We start from the raw sequence: 26,671 nt of genomic DNA on the forward strand, positions 1-26,671 counted from the left end.
GGGACTAACTACACACTATATATCGGAGTGTTTCGTCGGTTAATTACGCGGATTATCGGTTCGGTAAGCTTTGCTGGCTGGAGCCTATACTTCCTGACGAATTCGAAGCTAACGAGGTTAACTTTAGCTCTACTGTCAAGATCCGTATAGGTTTCGAGAGTGTTTCGGATGGTAATCGGTATATAGAAACGAGTTCTGGTCCCTACGGTAGGCTTTTGAGACGAAGAATGGGGATCTACTCCGTCTCGCTGTCGTTTCCCGCGGTTGTTGCTATCTGGACCTTTGGCTTTTCCTTAGGGTCCTTTCGGTCGGGGTAGTTAGGAGAGTAATACGTATCGCTTCCGTAGATGTGGTATATATTGCGTTTTCTATCCCTTCCGATAGGGTTTAGGTTGTTGTTCGTTGAGGACTCTTGACGTCTCCGATTGTTTTGACGGTTCTTGTAGGTTTTCTTTTCCGGTCCCTGGGGTTTATCCGGAGGAGCCTTACGCTTTCGGAGATGATTCGGCTTGGTTTCGTTTGTGTTTCCCCGGTCCGAATTTGTTTTTATGAGGTCCTAGTAATGGTTTGCCGTGTTGATAACTTCCTCACGTGTCTCGGGAAGTTCTTGTATATGGTCCTGGATTCGAAGCTAAAGGGAGTGTTGTAGTTTAACGAAGAAGGATCGGGCCCTTTCTTTCTTACTCGCTCTCTTAAAGTACTGCTTAAGGGTATCGAGACGGGCGTGGAACTCTCTAGGGTCCTCGTCCTTTCTTTGGTGGATATTTTCCTTTTCCTTTGCGATAGCTATTGTGAGACTAGACGCGTTTTTGATAAGGCTTAGGGTCTACTCCTGGAAGAAGAGCTAGTTATTAGTGACGTTTCGGCGTTCAATCTCCCTTTTTTCGGTATAGGTTCGGTACTATCTCTGCCTATAGGTTTGGTATATATGGTATATAGCGCCGATGATCTTTCTTTCGTCGCTATAGTATTTCTTTGGGGCTCCTGCGAATATCTGTTGTAGGTCGAGGAGCCACTTATGCCGCTTCTGAAGGTTGTATTCGAGTTCGAAGGTTGGCACGTTTTCGAATTTGATTTCCTTGTGCTAATTAGGAGATTCGCTTTGTCCTCGGTGGGTATCCGGTATAGATTCGCCGAGGGCTGATATGAGGTTCGTAGCTTGCTCGTTAAGCTCCTTGATTTTTTGGAGCTTTCTAACGCGTTCCTGAATCGCCGCGAGCGCTACGTCAACGTCCTCGTTAGAAGGGGTTCCCTCGATAACAGTCTGCGAATCTTCGATAGTCCGTGGGAGATTCGGCTCTGTTTCGCCGGCGGGCGTCGAACGAGTTCGAGGTGACATCCTTCCTTAGGTGATCAAAGAGGAAGAAACAGAATTGTAAAGATAACTACTTACAGGGTAGAAAACCTGTTGATCAGGTAAGGTTAGAAGCACCTAGTGAAATTCGTGGCAAGACTGTTTCTTGAGGAGTCTGAACCTACTCCTCAAGGTCCCAAATTTATATACAGTCTCTCATACAAAACAGGGAACTAGAAGAGGGGTAACCACGGTATGAGCGTGCATGAGCTGAAAGGTTGTGTAACCAGCCAACGTGGCCTACCGATAGGGTAGCCCTTTAGATACGCCACCGAGGAGCTGTCGACTGACCGCCGGGTCGGCACCCTCTTGGCAGAACGCCCGGGCCTCGTGCGGCCTGGGGCATCAGTCTGCGAATAACCTCAATATCAGGATATCATAACAATATTATCGTTATTATATTCCGGGTACTTTACGTCCCTAGGAAACACGGGAATCTACTTATAGCGATACGTGGACTAGCGAAATAGCGCGTAAGGATTAGCTCTATACTTAAGTAAAGTTGTTAAAAGGATCGCTAGTTTAGCTAAATCGCGCTACTCTTTAGGGCCACCCATATAATCTCTAACCGCTCGTCGAAGGGTAGGCTATTCAGAGGGTTTAAAGTAGAAGTCCGGCGGCCGCGTGATATTAGTGGCCGCGTCGTTTTGTAGAGAAGGAAGGGCAACCTCTTCGCTATGGTAAAGTCTATTAGGATCAACGCCTGAAGTTAGGAGAGATTCCACGCGCTTGACTTAGCCCTCGCCGGTCGCATTACTTAAGTCCGCGGCCGCCAGATTTTTGATCTCTAACTTTATGGTCGCTGAGAGAATAAGTGCTAAAGTTGGTGAATATATGGGACAGATGGGACATCAAAAATGATGACTGGTGGACGGGCTACTAGCACGACTGCTCAGGGTCTCGCGGGTGGCGCTAAAATAGTGTTCCTGAATATTCAGCCATTCATGAGGCCACCACGCCGCCACCCCTTTGCTAGTTTAGACGGATCTAGTTCTCTTCCGTATCCGCATTAATCCGTAATAGTCACCTAGATTCCTCCAACCACATAGAGCACAAGGTTACGGTACCAAGTGAATCCACAGGAGTCATGTGGTGTATCCGAAATATGCTACGGTTATGCGCTTGGGACGCTAAATCTTAAATTGACAGGTGGTATTGGGCATGAGATGTTGGTTCATGAATCACGTTGGCACGAGGAGGTTTGATTTGGAAAGCAATTTGTGCGCACCCGATGATCCACGTAGATTTTAAATTCCGCGATTTTTGTGTTATCTTGAACGTCCAGGAATTTCCACTGACAAAGGAGGATAACATCTGGACCCTGGCTCTCAATTTGATCAACGCTGCAAACCCAGGGCAAACTGCAGGAAATTCGTTGGGCTTCGTCATCCATGAATGAATCACAGGCGAGTGATGGTTGAATCGTAGCTTTCTGAATGATTAATCTAGGCTTTGACAAAGCGTACCCGTTTGAGCTAATTAAAGACTTAGTATGTAAACAGACAGGGACTCCTTAGTGTGTAGTCTGCCTACAACAGGAGGTTAAGGAGGCGAAACAGGAGTTTCTACTCTTCCACGATATCACTCTGTATCGTTCGGATGCTCCTACCTGATTGACAGGCCTCTACCCTGACTAGTAGAGTATCTTCTCACATAGCACCCAACAAGTTTGCAGTAATTCGGCTTCTAGCATAAGCACTATCTCGTCTCTTCGGATACCGTCATTAGGCTAATATATAATGTCGTTTCCAAGAACGTACTAAATAGGCAAAAAGAAATGAACAAAGAGTGAAGTATAGCTAGTACAAATTTGATGTAACTAAAGCTGGGCGATGATGCTTCCTGCAAGGACTGGGGAGGACTCGACATATTAATTGGAGAGTGTCTATCACCCTAACTACCACGTTCCACTTGGCCCCGGTGAAGCTAGAGAGAGTTGAATGGCCTGAGATATGTAGCATAGCTTGGTGTAGCGTCTGATTCTTACATTTATTTGAACACACAATGAGATACCTGTCATTTGGCAAACATTGAAACGCGTGAAAATATTGCTGGCTATTTAATTGCAAGAAATACGATAGCAATCAGAAAGTCCTCAGTAACGGACGCAACATGTAATGCTGCACTCAGAGCTCCTCAGTTATGCCTTCATTTTTAAATGCAGCAAACCCAAGTTCATATGCGAATCCAATCACCAATCTAACATGCTGAAGTACGTGGTTAATGTTGATTGTATCTGCACGATCCAGCGAGGTGTGAATGAATCTGCTGTGATCCCCAAACTTTGACTCAAAAGTCATTGCTGCTGGATACCCATGTGAATGAGCTGCCGCATGATCTGAACAGGCATATCCACATGCGGTATCCACATAGGGAATTGTACAGTACTGTCATTTATTAAATCCGGCGTATATTAAACATGAGAATAGGGCCACTTACTGTTGTAATCATCATTCTGACAAACTCTGTCAGGCCCGGATGAACATAATCTGTAAGAACACCAATGCACTCTGGTTTATTGGTTCCCACATAACCCGTATATCCGGTCATGTCCTGATTTAGCATAGCTTTGACTTCCCTTCCCTGCCTAGAGTAAGAATCAAAAATCTGTTTGCTTCCCTGCAGCCCTACCTCTTCGGCCGCGTAGAAGTGGAACTCAAGTGTGTTTGGTGCATGGCCTTGAGCAAAAGCAGGGTCCCGCAAGATGACTCGTAACGCTTCAAGCAATGTTGCAACCCCAGAAGCATTATCATCTGCCAAGAGTGATTAATGAGGGTTATATCAATCAATGCATTACACTCATAGCCACGGATGTGATATACATACCAGCACCGGGGGCATAATCTCGTGGGACTTGGTAGCATGGTCTCGTAATGGAGTCCTGGTGGGCTCCCACCACGACTGTTTTGGCACTTATCCCAGGGATTGACACGATGATACTTGGTTGATCCCAACCAGCATGGTCGAAAGGCTCCACCGCAATACCTGTTGCATTGCTGGTAGTGACTATTTGATTGATTTTTGCATAAAGCCATTTTGATGCCTTCATACTATACTCACTTCCGTTGAAGAAGCGATTTTGAAAGTCCGAAAAGTCTTCGATCATAGTGTGCACACTCAAAGGATCCAACTGAGTAATGAGTTTCTTCACACTTTGCGAATGGCGAGTGGCTGTAGGATACCTTACTGCCACTAGCTCTTCATTATGTCTTTGAATAATACTCTCGTCCTGCGTAATGTGAAAGGATTCTTGGCTGGCACCTAACCACCCCATATTCAAGGGCGACTGTGGCGGTGGTAAAAGCGCCGATGCAGCTGCAGCAATGACGATAACATATTTTAGAACTTTCATTTTGTAACTCGAGTTGCTTAAAGTCTAAGTGGCACGAGTGAAAGGATGATAATGATTGAATTGAGTTCGAGTCGAAGACCTTTATAGGTTCCCCGAAGCTTTATTCCGTGATACCGTTACATCATCATACGACATATTAACTAACTACTAATGGTATCAGCTCGGTCCCAAATTGAAAGGTTACAAACCATTTTACCATGTGTTACCGGCAACAATAAGTAACAAGATTCGCACTTCCAGTAGGGGAGTGAGATTCCCAGCATGACTCAAGTAGTTAATAACCTGTCAGGAAAATGGTATCGGCACCGTATTGACTTAAACGGTACCTCTGAATACCTCTAAAGAATGGCATTCGGTATTGCGATTACGCGTACTTTTCGCCGCCTTCGCAGCCCCGCAGATGTATCCTCTAAGCCACACATATTCTCGCGGCTATTTTGACCCCTTCAGCCCCCAGCAATTCCAGAGAACAAGAATCTACACTCATTTTTTGCATCTTTTAGCATTTCCCCTTTTGGTTCCGGTGTCCAAATCACCTCGTAAATCTACTGTATTTCCATAGCTATACGGGGCAGTCCTGACATAACCCGATTTCAGATTGGTCCAAATTATTCCGTTAAAGTCCGAGCCAACCAGACCTCAGTAACCGTCTTGTTTCAATGCTAATTATACGAAAAGCCTCCTGTCTGAAGTCATATGAGTGCATAATGACACTTTCATTCATTATGATGGGATTTAACCTCTAGCATGGATTCATGCGGTTGCAACGGTCTAGGCGCCCAGATGGAAAAGCATAGGCGCCGTTCGCGGATAATAATCTAAGTTACCAGAAGTTGTCCCGTCTTTCTAGTAAATAAAGTTCATCAGTATTCCTTGGCATATACTAGCATAAAGGCAGAAAAGTCATGCTCGACGCTAGTGATACGTCCATGTCGCCAACTGCATAGTGGCATGGGACCGTGTCATGGCGTTACCTTCTAAATAGTTTATGTGCTCACTCTCACTGATACTGATGTGTCTTACCAGCCATCTATCCATGGAAGCAGTGATTCCTCTTCTGTTATGCTCCAAGGGCTAGAGCATCATTTGATCTAGGAGGCCCATTCAACTTGGAATCCAGCCATGGTTTCCACTTTCTACTTCTAGGCAGAGTTTCTGCACCAGCATGCGAAATATCTACGGAAAAATATTTAAAGAACCGTAAAGCACAAAGAAACTATCTTACGCTTATATTCCAACTGGAAGTACTGAGCATTTTTGGTACGAGCTCTTGAATCTTCTATAACTTAGTCCCAAAATGCAAGGCCGTATCCACCTAGCGCGCCATGCGGAAGGTCTTCACAATTTGCGCAACGATCCAACAATTCCCAACGCTCCTTTGAGTGAACGAGGTTTTGATTTCGCGGAAGGTCTAGGACATCGCTTTATCCGCGAGTACTCGAACAGTGTCGGAGCAATCATATCCAGCCCACTCCGGAGGGCTATCCAGACATCCTTAACGGCATTCCACCGGATCTTGGACTCCACCCAGTATCCTAAGAATTCCGGTTCGGGTGTTAATAACGGGGTGATGTTAGCCCTAGATGCCAATTTGCAGGAAATTGCCGACCTGCCATCTAATAACGGCTCCACTCCGAACGATCTAATAATCGAATTCCCCGAACTTAAGTCAGAAATAGAAAAACTGCATGAGGATTGGCATGTCAAGACGGGGCATCGCTCGCCACTACCACAATCACTGCGTCAGAGAAAAGCTGAGATTCTACAACGACTACAAAAAACCCTATCGGATTTGCAAAATGAACCCATGGGTGATGACATTGTCGTTGTAACCCATCAAGGTGTAATCGCTCTACTTGCACCCACTGCAAACATTCCTGTAGGCCACTGGCAGACCTTCCGCTTGGTCAGAGAAAATGGGCTGCTTTCTTTGGAATGAGGGGTGATTAGTGAATGTGGCTGGGAAAAGGATTCATATTGATAATGGCACTGGCTAAATGGATGGAGCACGGATAAGGCCATGCTTGGCAAGAACGTTCAGTAAATAGGCATACTTGGCACTATTTATCGAAATCGAATCCAACTGGGGCTTGTTATTGCGTTTTGGTACCATCATACATCCACCCATGTCATTCAGATGTGGCCACATATGCACAAGAGCAATGGAATAAGCTACTTACTTCTAAAGCTGCCAATCTGGTCTCAGAGGGGCTAAGGGTACTCCACACCCATCCCCCTGAGGGAATTGGCTTTGAGCATGAATAAGTATTGCTCTGTGTGACAGTTCATGGAATTGATTTCACCTTTGTCTCGGACTACAAAGACCGTACTTTCACCATTACAGCCTTGAGTATAGAGTACAGCTCCTACCCGTCATTATCCTCTGTTCATCTTGCCAATAGGTGATCTAGAAAAGTGTATTACGATTTACAGAGTTATTTCCATCCATAGGGAGCTTTTGTCGACGAGGAATCTGTGAATCAGGTGCCCATCCGGGAAGCCTTCTGTTTACGACCGGGTCTCTGATGTATAGGCCATAACAGTACCGCGATATGGTTCCATAGTGTTGGGCTACTCAGCGAGTCTCTTGGCATTGGATTTAGATCTTAGTAGCGGACACTGGCTTGTGGCCGGATTCGCCAATCCCTGGTTAGTCTGGCCAGAGTTGGTCACCTGGGGGCAACAAGCGCCGTTTTTGTCCAGTTCAACTTTAGGATTTTGCCAGTATCCCCCCTAGAGGCTGGTTCATTCACAGCTCAGGTGATTATGATCGAAGCATTGAATAGAACAGTCTGGACCATATCAGAGATCGTGGTCATGGGTCAGTGGAATGCCTCGCTAATTACTCTCGCATTTTTGCCACCACTTACTACCGTCTATCAAGTAGAAACGATGAGTCTACCTCTATCTCTCTCTGCGAGCATTTGAAAGTCCTCAAATTCTAACGATCTAAACCTATTTCTATCCAAAACTTTGTTTACCATCATGTCATTTGACAGAGACCCAAACGTTGAAGTTGTGCGTGATTACGATGGTGCAGTCCAAAATCTAGACCATTCGCAATAGCTGTGGTCTCCTGAGACCGGTCTACATGGTCCATCCGATCCTATAAGCGTTGCCCATCAATATCTTCTTAGGGTGGCCGATGACTACAAAATTCCTCCGGGCGTCCTTGGTGAAACACCTACGAAGTTATCTGAGCTAGCCAGTTCCACAGACGCTCTGTTTAGCCTCAGCTTGCCACAAGAAAGGCCTCGCTTTAGGAGCACAGCAGTGATCTACCAGCAAACACTGTGCGGGCTCCCTGTGTGGGACGCCAAGTTTAGCGTGACTGTGAATAAGGAAAATCACGTAGTCAACTCGACCAGCAGCATCGACATAAGAGCCTCCAAACCAGAAACCCCCCAGGTAATGCTAAATATATGCAAAAGGGTGTTACGGAGGAGGATCTGGGCCAGTTGTGAGAGCTTCCAGTGGGCAAAGGTGCAATTTACTTTAAAGAAGAGCAAAAGCAACAACGCTTTCTTGTCTATCGCTACCACAAAGGCGATAGACAGGAGATATCCGGGAATTTCGCACCTACACTAGTTTTACGTGAAGTCCCTAAGACAATCAGAGATAGACAGTCCTATGTACTGAGAGAAGTTCTGTTCTCTCTCCCGATCTCTGGATATAGTGACCTCAACTGGAGAGCATTTATTGAAGTCGAGACAGGCTTTATCGTCTACTTGCAGGCGCTCACAGCTGGTCTAAGTGGCTAGGTATTTGCTCGAGACCCCGCTACAAAGCTCGGCCACAAAGCTCCCACAACAAGTGGCGACATTGCTGACTTAAACCTGTTAGGTGACAAAGTTTTCCTTTCTGACATTATTCCGACAACCCCTCAAAAGCTCAATGGCAGATACGCTGAAATCAAAGACTTTGATTTGCCCATAAGTCTTCCCCCAACGACAGCCAGTGGAGGATTCAATGACAGCGTTGAGACAGACAACTTTACGGCTGTCAGTGCATACTATCATATTACAAAGCTGTTCAGGCTTCTGGCTGAGCTGGGTTTCCCCGTTAAAACTTTCTTCATTAACACCCAATTTCCTTTCCCTGTTGATCACCGTGGCTTCAACGACATGGTAAGTGCCCAAGCCCCGGGAAATTCAACTGGCAACGGCTGTGGAGGATTTATTTTCGGCCGGGCTGATCGGAATACGCAAATTGGTATTGCAGCGGATTTCCGTGTCGCTACACACGAATTTGGCCATGCACTCCTGTGGGACGCTATTCACTGGCCAGGGTTTGGTTTCGCTCACAGTCCTGGCGACTCACTGGCTGCCATATACTGTGATCCTCGAAATGATGCACAAGATCGATTTGATACATTTCCTTGGAGTGTTGTTCGTCGCCGCCATGATCGCGAAGTCACTGATGGCTGGGCATGGGATGGACCCCAGTATAGACGAGATGGCCCCGCCTACTACCTTCGTGAGTAAATTCTATCGACCACTCTTTTCCGTCTCTATTAAACGATCGGCGGAGATGCGAGAGGTGATTTCCACAAGCAGAACTGGGCGTCGAGGTACACTCTCTATCTGATCATCGGAGGCATCGCTACCATCACAACAACTCCCAGCATGCCGTACCAATATGTCTCTGCAATGATATCTGCAGACAATGGTACAGTGCTTGGTTATCCCGGTGGGGCTGTTAGGAAGATTATCCGCTGGTCGTTTGAGAAGCAGGGCTTGTATCATCCTCTTAGCACCCCAACTCCGGGTGTCATGACAAGAGGGCCGCCTCCAGCTGTGGACCCATACATCGATGCCGGTAGAGATGGCGAGTATGACTATGCTCCTATGTCTGGCAACTCACCTGGTATCTGGAATCGCCAGGCTCCGGATGGTGGCCTTAACAACCAGGCTCCCTTTGTCGGGGTTCCGAATTACTGTTACGTCGCGGTGAAGAACCGGGGAACCGAAAATGCGCAGAACGTCCAGGTCACCGTATATGAGTCTACTATCCCAGAGCCAACGGTCTGGCCAGCCCGTTTCCAATCACCGGGTACTGTTGTGCCAGTTAGCGGGACTATCAATGGAAAGTGACAACAAACTGCTATTGTAGGGCCATTCCGATGGACGCCCAACTCGAATGCCTCGTTTGATAGATATAGCTTACTGGCCGCTGTCGGTGCTGACGGTGACCTCTCCAATATTGATGCAAACAGCGGCTTGGCATGTGCAATCGGGCCCACGGATGTTGATAACCTCGTTCCATTTGATAACAATCTGGCAGTGCGGCGCTTTGAGTGGTAAAGATGTCTAAGCGTGATGCCTGAACTGTCGCGCAGCACTAAACACGATTTTTGAATAACGAAAAGCTAAAGAACACCAACCGACACCAACCCTTTTGAATTTGCGCTCCAATGATGCAGTTCCTTCGCATCATGCCTGCTCTTCTGAGTTTCAATATTGGCTAAGGATTTCCGATATCCGGTACACGGAAGCTGCGTGCCTAACTGACCGATCTTTCATGATTTCCAAAGTTGCTGCATTTTCACAAATCCTTTTGCTATTTCCGGCATTAATTGGTGATTTGACTGGCTTCTGCTTTGTTAGTTGTCTTGGTCGCGGAAGGACGGCGGAGAGAAAGAGAGAAAAGAATCGGACGGTTTTTTTTTTTTGTTTTTCAGATATCTCTTTCAAGAAAAGTTGCTTTTTGTCATAGCCTAGTCCATGGCTTATAGCTTTAGAAAGAAAACGAGATTACGTGAATGCACGAATGCACATATTCTCACACGAATTACTCCTCCGCAAGCTCCGTAAAGCACAGTGACCAATTTAGTTAGTTGATATACTTATCCATCCATGCCCTACAACGACCGGCCCTAGGCCAGTAAAGGTGTACAACACTACATGTTTGTTCTCCAGTGGACGAGGGCTAAACGATGCACATGAAGATATAGGCCCGAGCATTGTATAATGGAGCGTCTAGATACTGAATTGGCTTTTGCAGGCTATATTGACAGTCGTGGGCATAGTACACAAGACATCTCACAGAGTAATAGAAAGTAACTGACATAAGGAGGATACCGTGTCACTTGGGACTATATAGCAAGGATCATAGATGCGATGCGCTCCATTATTTGATCCCTAATGTTGAGCATTTCCACTCAGTCTAGTTTTGCAAAATTCTTCGCCACCTCTTCTAAGTTTTATTATTTGTTGTGTGCAGCAGGGTTTCCGCAAGTCTCACGCCTCTAGCTACTTCTTCCTGTTAACGCCTAACAACACCAGACTTCCCCTATTGACTCTAATTCACGGGCCTTAGAGCCGCATTGCGTTATAAGCTACTACAATCTACTGAAACTTGTTCCCTGGTTACTAGAGTCGGGCGATAGAAGTTTATCTTGGTAAGTCATGAGTTTTTAATTCATAGTAGGTTTGCTATTGAATTAAAGTAGATTGTACTTTAATATGTTGAATGGCTATATAACCTGTCATTCCGTATATTTCTATTGAAAATCACTGTTTACGGGTATTCGCAGTAGGTATGACTGTAGCCCCGATATATCTAGAACTTTTTATCGATAGCATCATGGCTCCTCACTCACCCGTGCACCCGTCCCCGCTTTTCTCGAAGTTTAGGTACTGACGGCTATGGTGCTGCTGTATACTAAACTCCCTTATAGAGCTATAGAGATACACGAAGTCCTGGAATATAGGAACGTATCTACTACTGAAAAGGACCACCGATATAGGAGTATTTTACCCCCATTCCAGATTTAGCACAGACTTCAGAACGTCATAATCCAAGATGAACCGGAGGGATAGATGAAAATTATTGCAAAACGCACCTATAGCCAAGAGGACCCAAACTTTTACTTACAGTAATTCCAACTGCGTCATGATTATAATATAGATTTCACACCGTGAATTCTGATCTTTTTTATATATAAGGCGGTCACAACTCTGGAGCAATACTAAAGTATTAATATAACGACCTAAGATATACGATCTGTGAACTGAATTTAGAGTTTACTTACTAGCGTGGTCTTAGTGAACCACGAAAAATATAACAGGAAGCTAGCTACACGAAAAGCGTATATAAGATATTAGAATTAGTGAGTTAAATCTACTATAATTGTAACAGGCTGTTGCCCGAGTGTGGCCATGTGACCATGGCCTTCATCTTGCTTTTGCCTGCTTCCTCATCGGACCCACACTAGCTTCCATATGCGGTATCATATTGTCGTAGCCATGCACGAACGCCCCCTTTCCCTTCCTTTCCCCAAGATTGTTGTAAACAGTTCGTGGCCTAGTTAGATTGAATTAAATCGGCTTTAGCCCTTCACATATAACAATCTTCCGATACCCTATCGTTAAACGTTCACGGACGCGCTCGAAAGGTCTCGGACGCATCAGAGAAAGCCTCTGAAGGCCTCAGAGCACACGATTACCCCTGAACGTATAGACGCTTAGGGACGACGACGAAGCAACAGGTATGGAAGCCCCGACCTATACGAACGAAGGCGAATACTAACGTCACCTTAACACACGAACGGCCAACATGGAAACGAACGAAATGCCAGTTTGGGCGCGAGCACTCGTTGAACAGCTCTCAAATCATCATCACTAGCTTGTAGACCAACAGGCTCAGCAGAACGAACGCTTCCTTCGGATTGAAGAACAACTTTCCCGTCGAGGTACCCCATCAACCAGCGACAGAACTATTCCGAACCTCCCTGACGGGGCTACGACGACTCCTCTTCCCGATTCCCCACGATCGGAACCACTTCGCCGTCCTCGACCACGCCTTCCGGACCCGATTGTATTCTCCGGAAACGTTAATGACTGGCCGGCCTGGAAAACCCTAATAGAAATAAAACTACGAACCGATGCGGAAGCGATTGGAGACGCTTAGGACTAATTCGCCTACGTCTTCACACGATTAGAGAAACTAGCATGGAAGAACGCTAGCACCTATGTTCGGAGCCACTAGGGAACGGGGACCCCCGAGAGCCTCCTTGCCTACCTCGAATAGATGTACGGAGACCCGAATGCTCGGGCCCGTGCCGTAAGACGCTTATACTAGATGCGACAACCCGACGATATGGCCTTTCGGAAGTTTCTACCACGGATCGAACGAGAATTTGCAGACGCAGGCGCCCTTGCGTGGCCGGACGAAGCTAAACGGCAGATTCTACTCGGCGCACTCAATTCGACCATGATATAATCGCTCATGAGCCGTGGTGTTCCGCCTATATTTCTAGGGTTGATCGACCGACTACATGAAATCTTAAACGATCGAGATACTCTTACTATCAACAACCCCCGCACTAACACGAACATAGGCAGACAGCGCAGAACGAGCCCTATTTAGACAGACGAAATGGACTGGACTCCTACGATTAAAAGTAGCCGTGCACGAACGTACGATCCCTAAGCGAAACGGGCTAGATGGGTTGAAAATGATAAGATAGACCGACGACGTGAGGAAGGCCTCTGCTTCCGCTGTGGCCGCGAAAACTGCCGGGTTTCTACTTGCCTATTCCTTCTAGCTATTAGGCTAGATGCTAAAGTCCGGAAGGCCAAGACTGCTGCCAAGAGGAGCCGAAAGAGCTAGTATGAGGACGAAACGGGCTCCGATAGTGATTCGGAAAAAGAGTAGCTCCTATTCTTAGCCGCGAGTAGGAGCGTAAGGGAGTAGAGGATCTTATACGGAAGGAATCGTTACTATTCTACGTCGACGCCTAAGTGAATAGAATCAAATTTGCTAAAGCTCTGATCGATAATGGCTGCACTAGTTTTGCTATAGTAAACGGTCCCCTCGCGAAATCCCTTAATCTCCCGCGTATTCGTCTAAACACCCCTAGACGGTTGGATAGCGTGGTCCGTGACTAAGGATAGATCACGCATGTAACGTATTTTAATATGGACGTGTATAGACACGAGTAACCGCGCGTATTCGTATATATCGTCGAAAGCTAGGAAGACGAAATGATACTAGGCGACGCCTGGATGAAACACGTTAACGGACGTTACTCTGCACGAAAGGGATACCTCGATATCTACGACCGGGACGGAGACCGAACGCGCTATTGGAATTGTGTAGACCGTACGATAGGTCCTGTGGGTATTAAAACGCTACGCTTATATGAATCCTTCGCTAAGGAAATCAAAGCTGTTCTGGATAGCGCTTAGTACCCGAAACGCTTACGAATTGGAAAGGTTACTCTCGCTGATATCGAATGGGCCCTACGGAAGAAGAAGCACACTAACTCTAAAGAGAGGCTTCTAAGGTAGTATTAGAAATGGGCTAGAGTGTTTAGCCAATAGCTTGCGAACGCTCTACTACCGAATCGACCTGGGATTGACTACTAGATACCGCTTAAGCACGACAAGAATGGATAGGAGGAATCGCCCCTATACGGTCCCTTATATAGAATGAACAAAGAAGAGCTACTGTATTTACGGAAGACGCTCACGGATCTTCTGGATAAGAACTTTATTCGCGTTAGCTAATCGCTAGCGGCTGCCCCCGTCTTGCTCGTACGGAAACTAGGCGGAGGCGTACGTTTCTGCGTGGACTATCGTGGTCTAAATGAGCTTAGTGTAAAAGATCGATACCCCTTGCCTTTGATCCACGAGACACTACGTAACTTAGGAAGCGCACGATGGTTCACGAAGCTAGATATTATCGCCGCCTTTTATAAGATCCGAATCTAGCCCGGAGAAGAATGGAAAATAGCTTTTCGGACCCGATATAGCCTTTTTGAATGGAATGTTATGCTATTTGGACTTACTAGTGTACCTGCCACTTTCTAACGATTTATTAATCGTACCCTTCGAGAGTTTCTAGACGATTTTGTCTCCGCCTATATCGACGATATTATTATCTACTCTAACGGATCGAGAATGGACTACCGCCGAAAGGTCGCGAAAGTGTTGTAGAAGCTCTAGAACGTAGGGCTATAGTGCGATATTGATAAATCAGAATTTGAACAGAACTGTATTAAATACCTTGGCTTTATTATCCGTGCGGGCGAAGGCGTACACGTCGACCCGAAGAAGGTAGAAGCTATTCGCGTATGGGAAACACCGAAGACAATTAGGGACGTACGGGGATTCATCAGCTTCGCTAACTTTTACCGAACGTTCATCCCTAGATTTGCCGACCTCGTAGCCCCCCTGACTAGATTAACCCGAAAGGACGCCGAATTTTAATGGAACGACGATTATTAATATACGTTTAACTAACTTAAGGAGCACTGTATTAACGTCCCTATCCTTACATATTTTAAGGAGGACCGGGAGATAGTCGTCGAAACGGATGCTTCTGGATGGGTAACCGGCGCCGTACTATCGCAACGGTAGCCGAATAGAGACCTTGCTCCGTGTGCCTACCTATTATAGAAGTTCTCGCTAGCGGAAGCTAACTACGAAATCCACGATAAAGAATTACTTGCGATCGTACGGGCGCTAAAGGAATGAAGACTAGAGCTAAAGATGGTACCAAAGTTCACGATTATTACCGACCACAAGAACCTATAATACTTCCGGAAGGTATAGCACCTAAGCGAGCGACAGATGCGATGGTCGATATTGCTTTCCGAATTCGACTATTATCTTTAATATCGCCCTGGTAAGCTGGCAGTTCGACCTGATGCGCTATCACGAAGGGGACAAGATATCCCTAAGGACGTAACCGATGAGAGACTATCGAATAGGTTTCGGACGCTGCTATATCGTGTGAGGATCAAACCAACCCGTACGGGAACGATCGCTGGCGACTCGGATACCTAATTGGATTTTAGGACTGAGGTCCCTCTGTTCGACCAACCAGACATGCAACAAGAATGGACGCGATCGAGAGCTAAAGACCCTGTGTACTACGCCCTTTCAGAAGCACTACAGAACGACGACCGACGAATCGCTGCGGAATTAAATGTTAAGACGAGTTTGTCCGAGTGCTATCTAGACGAACGTGGCCTTTTATGTTTCCGGTAACGAATATGGATTCCCGAGAACGAAGCCCTCCGCACACGAATCATCCAGCAAGTACACGATTCACACGTTACCGGTCACCCTGGCCGAGATGTAACGTACGCGATACTATTAAGACGCTTCTTCTGGCCGGGAGCCGTAAAGGATGTACGCCAGTTCCTACGAAATTGTACTATATACGGCCGAAGCACGATTTGGCGAGATACGAGACATGGGCTATTGAAGCTACTACCGATTCCTTAGCGAATATGGGCCGAGATATCAATGGATTTCATCACGGATCTCCCCCCGTCAGGCCCTATAAGCGCGACTAACTGTCTTGTAATCACTGATCGGCTTACGAAAGGGATTATTTTGATTGAAATGGCCGAGATTACCTCAGAAGTAGTCGCTAAGACGTTTTTGACGACCTTCTATATGCACTACGGGCTTCCACTCGTAATCACGAGCGACCGGGGCCCCTAGTTCGTGAGTGCGTTCTGGCGAATCGTATACGACTGGCTTTCTATCCAACGACGACTATCGATAGCCTTCCACCCGCAGACGGACGGATTAACAGAGAGGGCTAACCAGGAGATTGAACGGATCCTACGAGCTTTCACTACCTACGCACAAAACGACTAGAGCCTTTTACTGCCAATCGTAGCGGGAGCAGTTAATAACCGCGACGCCACGTTAACTGGCTTATCCCCGTTCTTCTTCACACACGGCTACCACGTCGACCCTATCGCGCTTGACGAGACAACGGACAGCACGATACTCACACGCCTAGAAGCAGCCGGGTAAGCCTTCGTCGAACGCTTATAGGAAGCGACTGATTGGGCGCAGTCAGCGATAGCAGTTGCCCAAGATCGCTAGCAAGAGAAAGCGAATAAGAATCGCCGGCCAGCACCGGTTTATAAAGTGCACGATCGGGTGTGGTTAAACCTCCGCAACGTACGCACACAGCGGCCGTCAAAGAAGCTCGATTGGTTGCATGCTAAATATGAGGTGCTCGAAGTCCCCACGCCACATACAGTACGACTGAATGTCCCCACAGGCGTCTATCCAGTATTCCATGTGGAACTAGTCCGACTGGCAGCAACCGACCCGCTACCCTCACAGGTAGTGGACGATTCCGAACCGCCACCGATGGTGGTAGACGGCGAACAGGAGTATGAGGTCGAAGCGATTTGGGACATACGGAAACGCCGTCGCGGGCGCCGCTCCCAGATGGAAGCGTTGGTTAAATGGACCGGATACCCAGAGCCCTCATGGGAGCCGTTTGAAGCCGTACAAGGCGTTTCCGCACTAGACGAATACGAACGAACGCATGGCCCGGTACCCATAGGAGACCCGACAGACCAAGAAACCGTCCGCATCAGCTTCATGCGTCTATATGCCCCCGAAGGGAGAGGAGAGGGGTATGTAACAGGCTGTTGCCCGAGAGTGGCCATGTGACCATGGCCTTCATCTTGCTTTTGCCTGCTTCCTCATCGGACCCACACTAGCTTCCATATGCGGTATCATATTGTCGTAGCCATGCACGAACGCCCCCTTTCCCTTCCTTTCCCCAAGATTGTTGTAAACAGTTCGTGGCCTAGTTAGATTGAATCAAATCGGCTTTAGCCCTTCACAATAATCATCTCAATCACGCCTTCACCGGGTAAATGTTAGCTTATGCGCAAAAAAGCAGAAATTACCGTTCGAAATATATCAGCCCGTAAGTTTAAAGTAATGAGATATGGCGATTTAGGAGGCCGCTAGAATTCGGTTATTACTCCTAGCCATAGTATAGATAACGCTAAATAATAAAAGAAACAAAGCTACTATAGAGTACTAGGAGCCCCTAGGGAACTCCCCGTAGAATATCTAAGACTATTATAACGACTGGTGCTCTAGGCCTAATTTCTTTTTAATAGAAAGAGAGGACAGAAGAGTTAATAGATTATTAAAGAAGCTAAGATCTAACTAACAGGGCTAGAGGATCTAATAAATAGGATTATGTGACTAGTAGCTATAGATAAACACTTTTTTCGGATTATAACCTATTAATATATGAGTATAGCACTAGGAAGTCTTATCCTAGTGACTATTCTACTTATCCTAGCACCCCGGTATGCTCTTAGTACTCTATAATATCGCTTCGTTTCTTTTATTATTTAGCATTACCTACACTACAGCTAGGAGTAATAACCAAATTCTAGCAGCCTCCTAAATCGCCATATCTTATTACTTCAAACTTACGGGCTGGCTAATATTTACGCGATGAAGGCGGGATTAAGAGGATTATATTAGATTTACCTCGCTAATTCTAATATCTTATACACGCTTTTCGTGTGGCTGGCTTCCCGTTGTGTTATTCGTGGTTCACTAAGACCAAGCTAGTAAGTAAACTCTTAATTCAGTTCATCTAGGCGTGTCCAAAAGCGCTTGAGACAGGGTGAGGATTTTATATATATCCAAAAGAAAAAAGAATCAAATAAGCTATTCCGGAAGAAATCAGTCAATCCTCGCTTTTGCGACAGAAATCAATAGACACTAAACAAAGGATCAGTCGTGACTCTTAACGTCAGAATTTGTCTGAGATTAAATATCAGTTGAAAGCGAAATACTCAAAAATGCCACTGACTTCTGCATAAATTATGCATGCCACGTGTTATTAGACTTTTCGCTTATTATAGGACCAGAGGACCGCCCAGCGGTCTCAAGATCTAGGACCAAAGACCACGCGGTCCGGTCTGGTGCGGGCTTGGTTGCGGTCTTTTCGGTCCCGTGCAGAGGCCTAATAGTGAGTAAGAGATGCTTGCAAAGGACTCCTCGTCAACCCCATTAATGGACGCGACCCCATTCATGGACCCTGCAATACAGTCAAAAGCATACGGGTAACGCTGTGTGTCAGTTTCCTTATTCAATACTGCTAGTGTCCAGACGTGCACGCAGTTATTCATGCTCCATCATTCTGACGACGGCTCGACTTCTAGGAAACAGAATTCAGTTAGGATTGTTATCACACTGTTGAAGTTTACAGCATTTGCTGTCACTTTGCGCAGCCATCCTGGTGGATTATCGGCATGTCCAGCACAGAAAAGCCCGTACTAGAGGCACTGGTTGCCAAAGTATGCCAATAATTTCAGGAATTTTGCGGCTGCGGCATCGTCCCTTTCCAGACGATTATATGATAAATCCCAGGTCGTGAAGAATATACGCTTTTGAGCGGTTAAGTGGGGTCCCAGGGATCGATGTTCCAGTGTCTCTTATACTCTGCAAGGTATTGCTTAAAAGTAAAAGAACTCCGATGAAGGAAAGCACCAGTGGTGGCCAAAGCAAGAGGAAGACCTGCAAGTTGCTAGGCGAGGAGCCTTGCATATAGGTCTAGTAATCATGGTCAGGATATCATAGATCTATTTGGCTTTAGCGTACCTGATTGCACCCTTGCTCGTTTTGATCTAGTCTGGAGGATTTCAAGGCTGTCTTCAATGTTCTGTAGAGGCTTTATTCGGACTTCACTTCCAGCAACACGATCTGGCCGCTATTTAGTGACAATAATGGCCCCGTGAGAAGCAGGGGGAAATATTGCTCGGTCTGAAACAGGCTATCGAAGATCAACAGCCATCCAGTATTATTTCGGTGGGAAAACATTGATGTATACGTCTCGCAATCTCTTTGCCTTCCAATACCCTGATATTCATGTGTCATTGGAAATGTGCTTCGCGATCGATTGAAAGCTATCATTCAATGAGCTCGGATGCCGTATTCAGCCGGAGCACAGGGTCATAAATTTTACTATGAGTCCTGGCGTAGGCGATGGCAAGCTGCGTTTGGCCGATACAACCGATACCGCCCAGAACAAGACGCCGTTGCTCCAAATGCTTTTCGCCTGGGTGCAAAACTTTTGTCATCTGACTAATCTCGAAGACCCGGCCAACGAAGAGTTCAGATTCGAGGTAAGGCGTTTGACCGTGACAGATGCCAGCAGCATTTCGAAGGTTGAAGTCTTCCGTTTCCTTGGTTACTATCAATAATGGTCAGGTCGTCTATCGAGTCGAGGCAGGGGTAATTAAGTTTATAGAAAATCATCGGGAGACTTTAAAAAGACAACATAAGCAACATGTGAATACTGTATTAGGAGCAAGTAGTTGAAGGGGGCGTAAACACGTCGACACATAGAAATGTTGAAGTACAAAGATCCTTTCACCGCAATCAAAAACAAACACAAATGCACAGCTGACTTTATAAGAGAATGATGATGACTAATTCTTACCAAAAGTCATTTTTTTAGCATTATACATCGTCGCGTGATCGGTAGCAGTTTGGTGCTCCCCACTGCCTGTGTGCACCAAGTTCGTCATCTTGCCTCCGCCCCTGCTAAAACTCATAGACAAGCTTTCTTCCTCGGGCATCGAAGGCGGTAGAGACTTCATCTCGTGGACAATACTTTCAAGCATTCTCCTTTGCTCTGGTGTGGCAGAATTTACTGCATGTTGGTTGATAATGAGTTGTACATCTTCAGTAATCGCAATCATGAGATCTTCAACTATATTTCCTTTACCGAGTCTCCGAACGACCTTGAAATATCGTTCCTCCCACTTATCCTTTTCACCAGGCATGGTACCTTCAAATATTTCTTTTTTCAATTTTCCGGCTTTATCATCACAAACCTTGAGAATCTTCTCCAAGGCTCGGCAGGCATCCTCGGACATGAGGTTTTTAGTCGCTTCTAGATCGTTCTTGTAGGCCTTGAGTGTATCGAGGATAATAGGGAGTCGCCGTCCTGTACCCTATAGGCCATCTGCTTTAGGGTATTATTAGCCCTTAGGGTAGTACAGGCCTGGCTAGGTAACGTAATTCACTCATGACCGGGGCAGCCGTTTTGTTAGCGATCCTGCGCGTACGGGATATAACCATATCGACAAGTGCTATTTCTTGGAAAACTACCAACATGCGCCGCTAGAAGCCTTCCAAAAGACATCTATTTTTCAGAATAGCTTTGCAGCTAGCGGCCTAGTACCAGTCGATAGAAAAGAGTGCTTTCGAAGCTTACTATATTTGTACGAACACCTACACCACCAACCAGCCGGCCAAGCAGCAGATCCAGCCAATTCACACCAAAAACGCCTAGAACCGTTACTCAGCTGCTAAAGCAAGCTTCTATGTTAAAGGATCTGCTGAAGCAACGGTCAAATAGCCCTCCAAGCCCATCAAAATCATATTGGACCAAATTATCAAGGGCCACTGCCTATCGCTGCACAACACCGCGTTACTAGCGCAGCATAACGCGAATCTCCGCGTAGCAAATGACAAGACTGTCAAGAATCGCAATCTGTCAACTAATAATATAACCTGTGAAAAGGGTTTGACCATCGAAGAAGGCCTACAGCTAGTTAAACCGCTCAACCGGCCGGTAGAAGAGGATAGAGTGGTATCGCATAGGCAGGGCGAATTGCCTATTCACCGAAGTCAGTATTCAACCTTCTCTTACTTATTCGTCCTGCTTCCTATATAAGGCTTAGCATAGTAACGGTACGGTTACGAGATACTCTTAGGAGTACAGTAGAACTAGGTAAGTATAACCCTAAAGTAGCTCTACTCATAGTGAATAGTAGGCTTCGCGTAATACCCTACTAGTTTAGATTTATAGGATTGAATATCGTTACAAGGTAGTTCTATCGTGTTAAATATACTATCCAATCGTAGAAAGATAGCTACCACGATTATTTCTTCTCATATTATTTAAAAACCGGTTATAAGACGTCCTATCATGTGGTATGGCTTTGGACGGACAATTCAAGGCCTATTAATTGATTTATACGGAGTTTTCCAGGGAGAAAGCGCGGCGGAGAGCCTAACATAGGTTAGCTGTATCCATTAGGCGGTTTCATTATTTGTCAGATTATTTTAGAAGCCTGGTAGTACTTTTAATCTACTTTGCCTGGTAAGGTTTTGGTCTCGGCCCGCTAGAGTTTTTGATTCCAAGACAACTGAACCGGGCTCCGAACCTCAAACCTAATTTAAATTTACGACTCGCGTGATGTCATAACCTGTGCCAAAATTCAAATTGAACCGAGCTATTGACATGTCCACCCTAAAATTCATCTAGCCTTGCACCCTACCAGGGGTTTTCGGTAAACTAGCTCATATCGATTGGCCATTCCGTATACCAAGGCTCCCGCAAAGAAAATATAGCGGATGGACAAACTTTGGTTGATGGAAACCATACGTCGGCTGCTAGGTCCTTGCTTTGTGAGATTGTTTCGGCAGCTTGGCGGTACATTCTGAACTGTCTAATTTGCAAATATATCTTGCCTGGTCCACTAAACCTTTGCTTTTGACCTACTGAATAGGTCAACTGACGTGAGATCTAGAGCAAAGGAGACAATTCTTTCAAGGAACTCTAAGATGACGCGTGTAGGATAGGAGGCCTCTGCTAGATAGGCCATGATATCATCATGGACTTAGCTGTTAGCAGCCTAAACTGGTTTGTTAAGGTGGCTTGGTAAGGACTCACATGGCACTCTTCCGTGATGTAATGTGATAGAGGACTTGAATGGGAGAAGATGTATAGTTACTGGGGCACCAGGCTTTGATGTCTCGGGCTAATTATTCGCTTCAGAAATCAGGATGGAACCGCCCACAGGCCATTGGCCTACATAATTGGAGTGTCGCTGTAAATATCAATTTCTCTAGATGGCCCGACATATTGAGTTTGAGCTGTGGTTTTCCTATAATTTCTGGTTTACTGTCTCCGTGAGTAAAATGTAGTCAAGATACTGGGTGGTAGCCAATATGTTCAACCACTTTCAATGGGGGTAGCCCTATTAAACTCAAAATTCATGGATCAATCGATGCTGAACTACGGATGTATTCAAGTGGGCTAGATCTAGCTGGCGCCAAACATCCTACTATCTTTATTATTATCAATCTGCGGGCGGATAGGTTTGCCGACTTCACACTACTTCATGATACAAATTTGGGAGATGACGCATAGTTCATGTCGACCATCAAATTTGTGACCAATATTTAATCTTGGCCGTGGGTCGGTTGGGTTCTTATATCACCAGGATACTCCTCTCCCGCCGGCGATAGGATGAAAGCTAAAATAGAAGAATGATACCTAAATTTATCCTCTCGATATCGACTGATCTTCGAATAGTTACTTGTTCAGAATTGGAATTTCTTAAACCGTTGGCTGGTGGGTATATCGAACAGGAATACGTTAGGTATTTGAAAATAAAAATATATAGGGTCAGTCCATACCACTCAGATGAGGGAAAATGACAAGTAACGAGTGTACAAACGCCAGTAGCGTCATAAATCGAAAATATCATGGACAGGTAACCTGTATCGCCCGCGGTATCCGTGTAATCCCGCCAATTAATCATAACAATATATTTATCAAAAGTGAAATCAAACCTGGGACGTTGTTAATCACGGAAAGATTTACTTCACGTCCCAGATTTGGGTATTACTCAACCCTATTTTGTTATCTTTTTGAATTTATGGTTGTTAGCTGCCTTTGATCTTGGTTGATTTGGATTTTCTACATATGGAACACAGCGTTCAGTCAACAGTCAACCGTAGTTACTTATGGCCTCGGCCAGTCGACGGCAGATCTCGTGTGACAGTGATTGCCACAATGCAAAAACTTTACCACCCTTCTATAACACCATCTTAGATAAACTAGTGTGTAATAGTGACGATCAAGACTTTTTCAGTCCAGGCATAGTATGTCAATGGCAATCGTAAGACAGAGTGAGATGTGGGCAATGAAAGGTATTTAGAGGCTCTTCTACGCCGGCTTTTCTCCTACGATGCCAAATCTCTAAGTCTTCTTGATTTCCTTAACAACCTTGATCAACCTACTCTATATCCAAAACGTCCACTGTGGATAACTACCCTAAAGATTGGTGTGGAACGACTTCAGAACGACCCACAATGCCTTCAAGACAAGAAACAATCCCAGCCCCCGGAACTTCTACCAACTTTATCAAGACCCTAAAAGCAAAGTTCGGGGAGCAAGGACTGGAAACAATTCATGCATATGATGCTCAAAGGGCCATTCCTGATCGTGTTTCCAAAGTATTGAATGCGAGTCCCAGTGACCTGTCAATTGCCTTGAATGAGTATATCTGTGCAACTCAGGCTTCGGTGCCCCCAACTCATCCAACAAGCGATGATCCTATTAGCATTCAAGTTGGCTGGGGGGGGCAAGATTCCACGCTGGAAGGATGGTGAAACTGTTCAATTTGCTGCCTATGCTGGGGGCTACCCAACACGCGACCATGCCCTCCTTGCTGCGTATAAGCTCAATGATGCAGCAAACAGGTGGAATGACCTCGGACTCCGTGTGAAATTCAAGTGGGTTTCCAGACTTGAAGAGGCGGCATTTGTTCTTGCTTACGGGGGTAATGGCGGCTCAACTATTGCGAGGGCATTTGAACCAAATACCAACGACCTCAACACTCTTTTTGTGTACCAGAAAGCATTTGAGCCAGGCATTATCAACTCCATGTACAATGTCTTCTTACATGAGCTCGGCCATGTACTGGGCCTACGACATGAGTTCGCGCCTGAGAAAGAAGGCAGTGATCCGTCTGTCCAAATTGGCCCTCGGAACCCGCTTTCTGTCATGAGCTACACGTTTCCTCCACAGATTCAACCATCCGATGAGACAAGCACACGGGTCTTCTATGATTTACCCGAAGGCATCTACCAAGGGCTGCAAGTCCTCCATGTTATTCCCGATAACTAATAACTGAGAGTGATCAAAAACACTTTGTGACTGCTGAAATCGGATGACAAATTTAATCTTTTGCGCTAACGGTTTCCAAAATCTGTGTTTCTGGGAGGAAAGGAAAAAAAAAAAAGGAAAAGCCCTAATTTTGAAGGGGAGGGACTTGATTTCCTACCCTGGTGTATTAGTGCGAAATGGTATTCAACATACCATATCGCTGTACATGCAATGGTATGATCAGAAAAGGATATTCTAACATAATAATTCCTTCCGTATATTGAATTTTAATTGTTCTTGGCGGTCAATAATGCTTCTCTGAATGATATGATGGCAAGCCGTATAGTTAGAGCTAGTTAAAGTAGGCCTAAAGGTATTCTGGCCATGCCTAAAGGGGGGAATACATAGTCGAAGAAAGTCTTCACGGGGGAGAATAAAATCATTCCCCCCCCCCCCCTTAGTTCTTTTTTGGATATTTTCGTCTGATACCTAGATCTAGTTATATATCAGATAAAAGTCTAGGATACTCACGTAGAAGGGTGCTACCCTAAGGGTGCTATATTAGCTATCTATAGAGTAAATCGTGACCTTGATATAATATAACGCTATAGGGTTTCTGAAACCTTTATGAAACTAGGTAATTAAGTAATATATAAGGTTTCAAAAACTATAATCTATTCAATTTTATCCCCCCTAGTTATTAAGTTATTTATGTTCAAAGTTAGCTATTTTATATATTTGGTATCGGACTTAGGTAGGGCGGGTTTAGGATCGCTAACCCGAAAGTAGTTATTTTCGTGGAATAAGGTTTACGCTAAGGCTAACTAGTCCTTTTAGAGGGTTAAATCCTGTCGTGGAAAAGTGGAGAGTTTCATTACAGTGACCTCGGATTGGTCCATTTCCTTCCCAGATTTTGTATGTGTTTGTATGTAATATGCGGGTAAACTTTCGACATCGGTATGGTCACTCGAATACCCGGTTACACCGCCATGGGACAGCTCAACCTGCCCCTTTTCCATTCGTTCGAGTCCTTTCCTTTCTTCAATCAATCAACCTTGTCTGTATGATTCCGATAGTTCTCATTCGTCCATATGCATACTAGCCTATACCAATTCAACCGGTTTTGATAAATCCCTATATATTCGTAGCGTTAGTCCTCCGCCGTATAACGGCTTAGAGAGCCCGTGTTATGATATTCGATGAGGCTATCTCCATATTGATATTGGAGCCTTAGGCACCCACGGGCCGAGGATTCTGCCAAGGCGGTGGCTAACTAGCGGTTAGCCGGTGACCCCCCGATAACGATTCGAAATAGTTATACTACCCTACGTTCACTACATGAGCGATACGTTAGCTATACGGTGGCCTATCGCTATGGTTTGCCCCCCCCCCCCTAATCGTGTTTGATTCTTATTTATATAAAAGATAATATATTTAAATCGATACTTAAGGAAGTAGGATTTTCCTTCCTTGAGAAATAATCTCTATAATAATCTAACTTGGTGCTTTACTCTCCTACCTAGTTAATAGGCCGACTATCCTATAAGTAGTTTATTTATAATAATTCTACTTCTTCTTCTTTAACTATCTAGGAGAGATAGTACCTATAACTCGCTCTACTCCCTCTACCGAAAGGATCTTATATATCTCTCGAAACCCTAATAAAATAATTATTATTAAGGATAAAATACCTTATAATATCTAAATAACCCTATCGGACCTCGATAATAGCCTCGTAGCTATATAGGCTACTATCGAAAAACTCTAACGTCTAAAGAAGCTATAAGACTAAGCAGATTACCTTAAGTCTAAGATTCTTAGACGAAGCTATATATAAAGAACTACTTATAGGTGTGACGATCGAGGACGGACTGGAGTGAAGGGTCGAGTAGAGAACTGGTCAACGCGTGTTTGGTGTTTGACGGAAGGTTCCTTTAGCCTATAACAAAAGGGGCTTCCACGCAGTAGATAGATCTTCTTCTTCTTTTCCCCTCTAGATTTAGTTGCCTTCGTTGAATGCACCGATTTGGACCTGATCCTTTCGCTTGGCCGTAACAATAGGATAGAAAGTGTCAACATATGGATGTTGTGGGGTCATATGACGAAGGACCCACTCATATAACCCCTCTCTGCATCTAGATCTTCTTCTCTATAAGATATATAACCCCTCTCTATATCTGGATCTTCTTCTCTATAAGATCTATCGAATTGATCCTCAACGATCTTAAATTGAATTGCATACTCGCATTGAATTGCATACT

General features: G+C 45.3%; 5 protein-coding genes across 5 annotated transcripts; 3 read left to right on the top strand and 2 right to left on the bottom strand.

Annotated features, from left to right (window-relative positions):
* Positions 1-3,480: 3,480 nt before the first annotated feature.
* Positions 3,481-4,706, bottom strand: N7496_010723 (uncharacterized protein; the record flags this gene model as incomplete). The annotated part of the gene is made up of 3 exons (XM_056703636.1): positions 3,481-3,741; positions 3,794-4,107; positions 4,181-4,706. 3 exons carry the CDS (start codon positions 4,704-4,706, stop codon positions 3,481-3,483), a joined length of 1,101 nt encoding a protein of 366 aa, XP_056549596.1.
* Positions 4,707-6,003: 1,297 nt separating this feature from the next.
* On the top strand, positions 6,004-6,645 carry N7496_010724 (histidine phosphatase family protein; the record flags this gene model as incomplete). Its single annotated transcript, XM_056703637.1, has 1 exon — positions 6,004-6,645. One exon carries the CDS (start codon positions 6,004-6,006, stop codon positions 6,643-6,645), a length of 642 nt encoding a protein of 213 aa, XP_056549597.1.
* A 1,046-nt stretch (positions 6,646-7,691) lies between these two features.
* On the top strand, positions 7,692-10,009 carry N7496_010725 (uncharacterized protein; the record flags this gene model as incomplete). The annotated part of the gene is made up of 5 exons (XM_056703638.1): positions 7,692-7,724; positions 7,773-8,114; positions 8,468-9,182; positions 9,237-9,758; positions 9,819-10,009. 5 exons carry the CDS (start codon positions 7,692-7,694, stop codon positions 10,007-10,009), a joined length of 1,803 nt encoding a protein of 600 aa, XP_056549598.1.
* A 9,401-nt stretch (positions 10,010-19,410) lies between these two features.
* On the bottom strand, positions 19,411-20,460 carry N7496_010726 (uncharacterized protein; the record flags this gene model as incomplete). The annotated part of the gene is made up of 2 exons (XM_056703639.1): positions 19,411-19,694; positions 19,944-20,460. Coding segments are annotated over 2 exons (801 nt in total), but the record flags the coding sequence as incomplete, so codon positions are not given.
* Positions 20,461-23,852: 3,392 nt separating this feature from the next.
* On the top strand, positions 23,853-24,431 carry N7496_010727 (catalytic domain-containingprotein; the record flags this gene model as incomplete). Its single annotated transcript, XM_056703640.1, has 1 exon — positions 23,853-24,431. The coding sequence occupies one exon, from the start codon at positions 23,853-23,855 to the stop codon at positions 24,429-24,431; it is 579 nt and encodes a 192-aa protein (XP_056549600.1).
* Positions 24,432-26,671: the final 2,240 nt, after the last annotated feature.

The sequence above is a fragment of the Penicillium cataractarum genome (genome assembly GCF_028827025.1).
Source record: "Penicillium cataractarum strain IBT 29864 chromosome Unknown utg000009l, whole genome shotgun sequence".
NCBI classification, from domain to species: domain Eukaryota; kingdom Fungi; phylum Ascomycota; class Eurotiomycetes; order Eurotiales; family Aspergillaceae; genus Penicillium; species Penicillium cataractarum.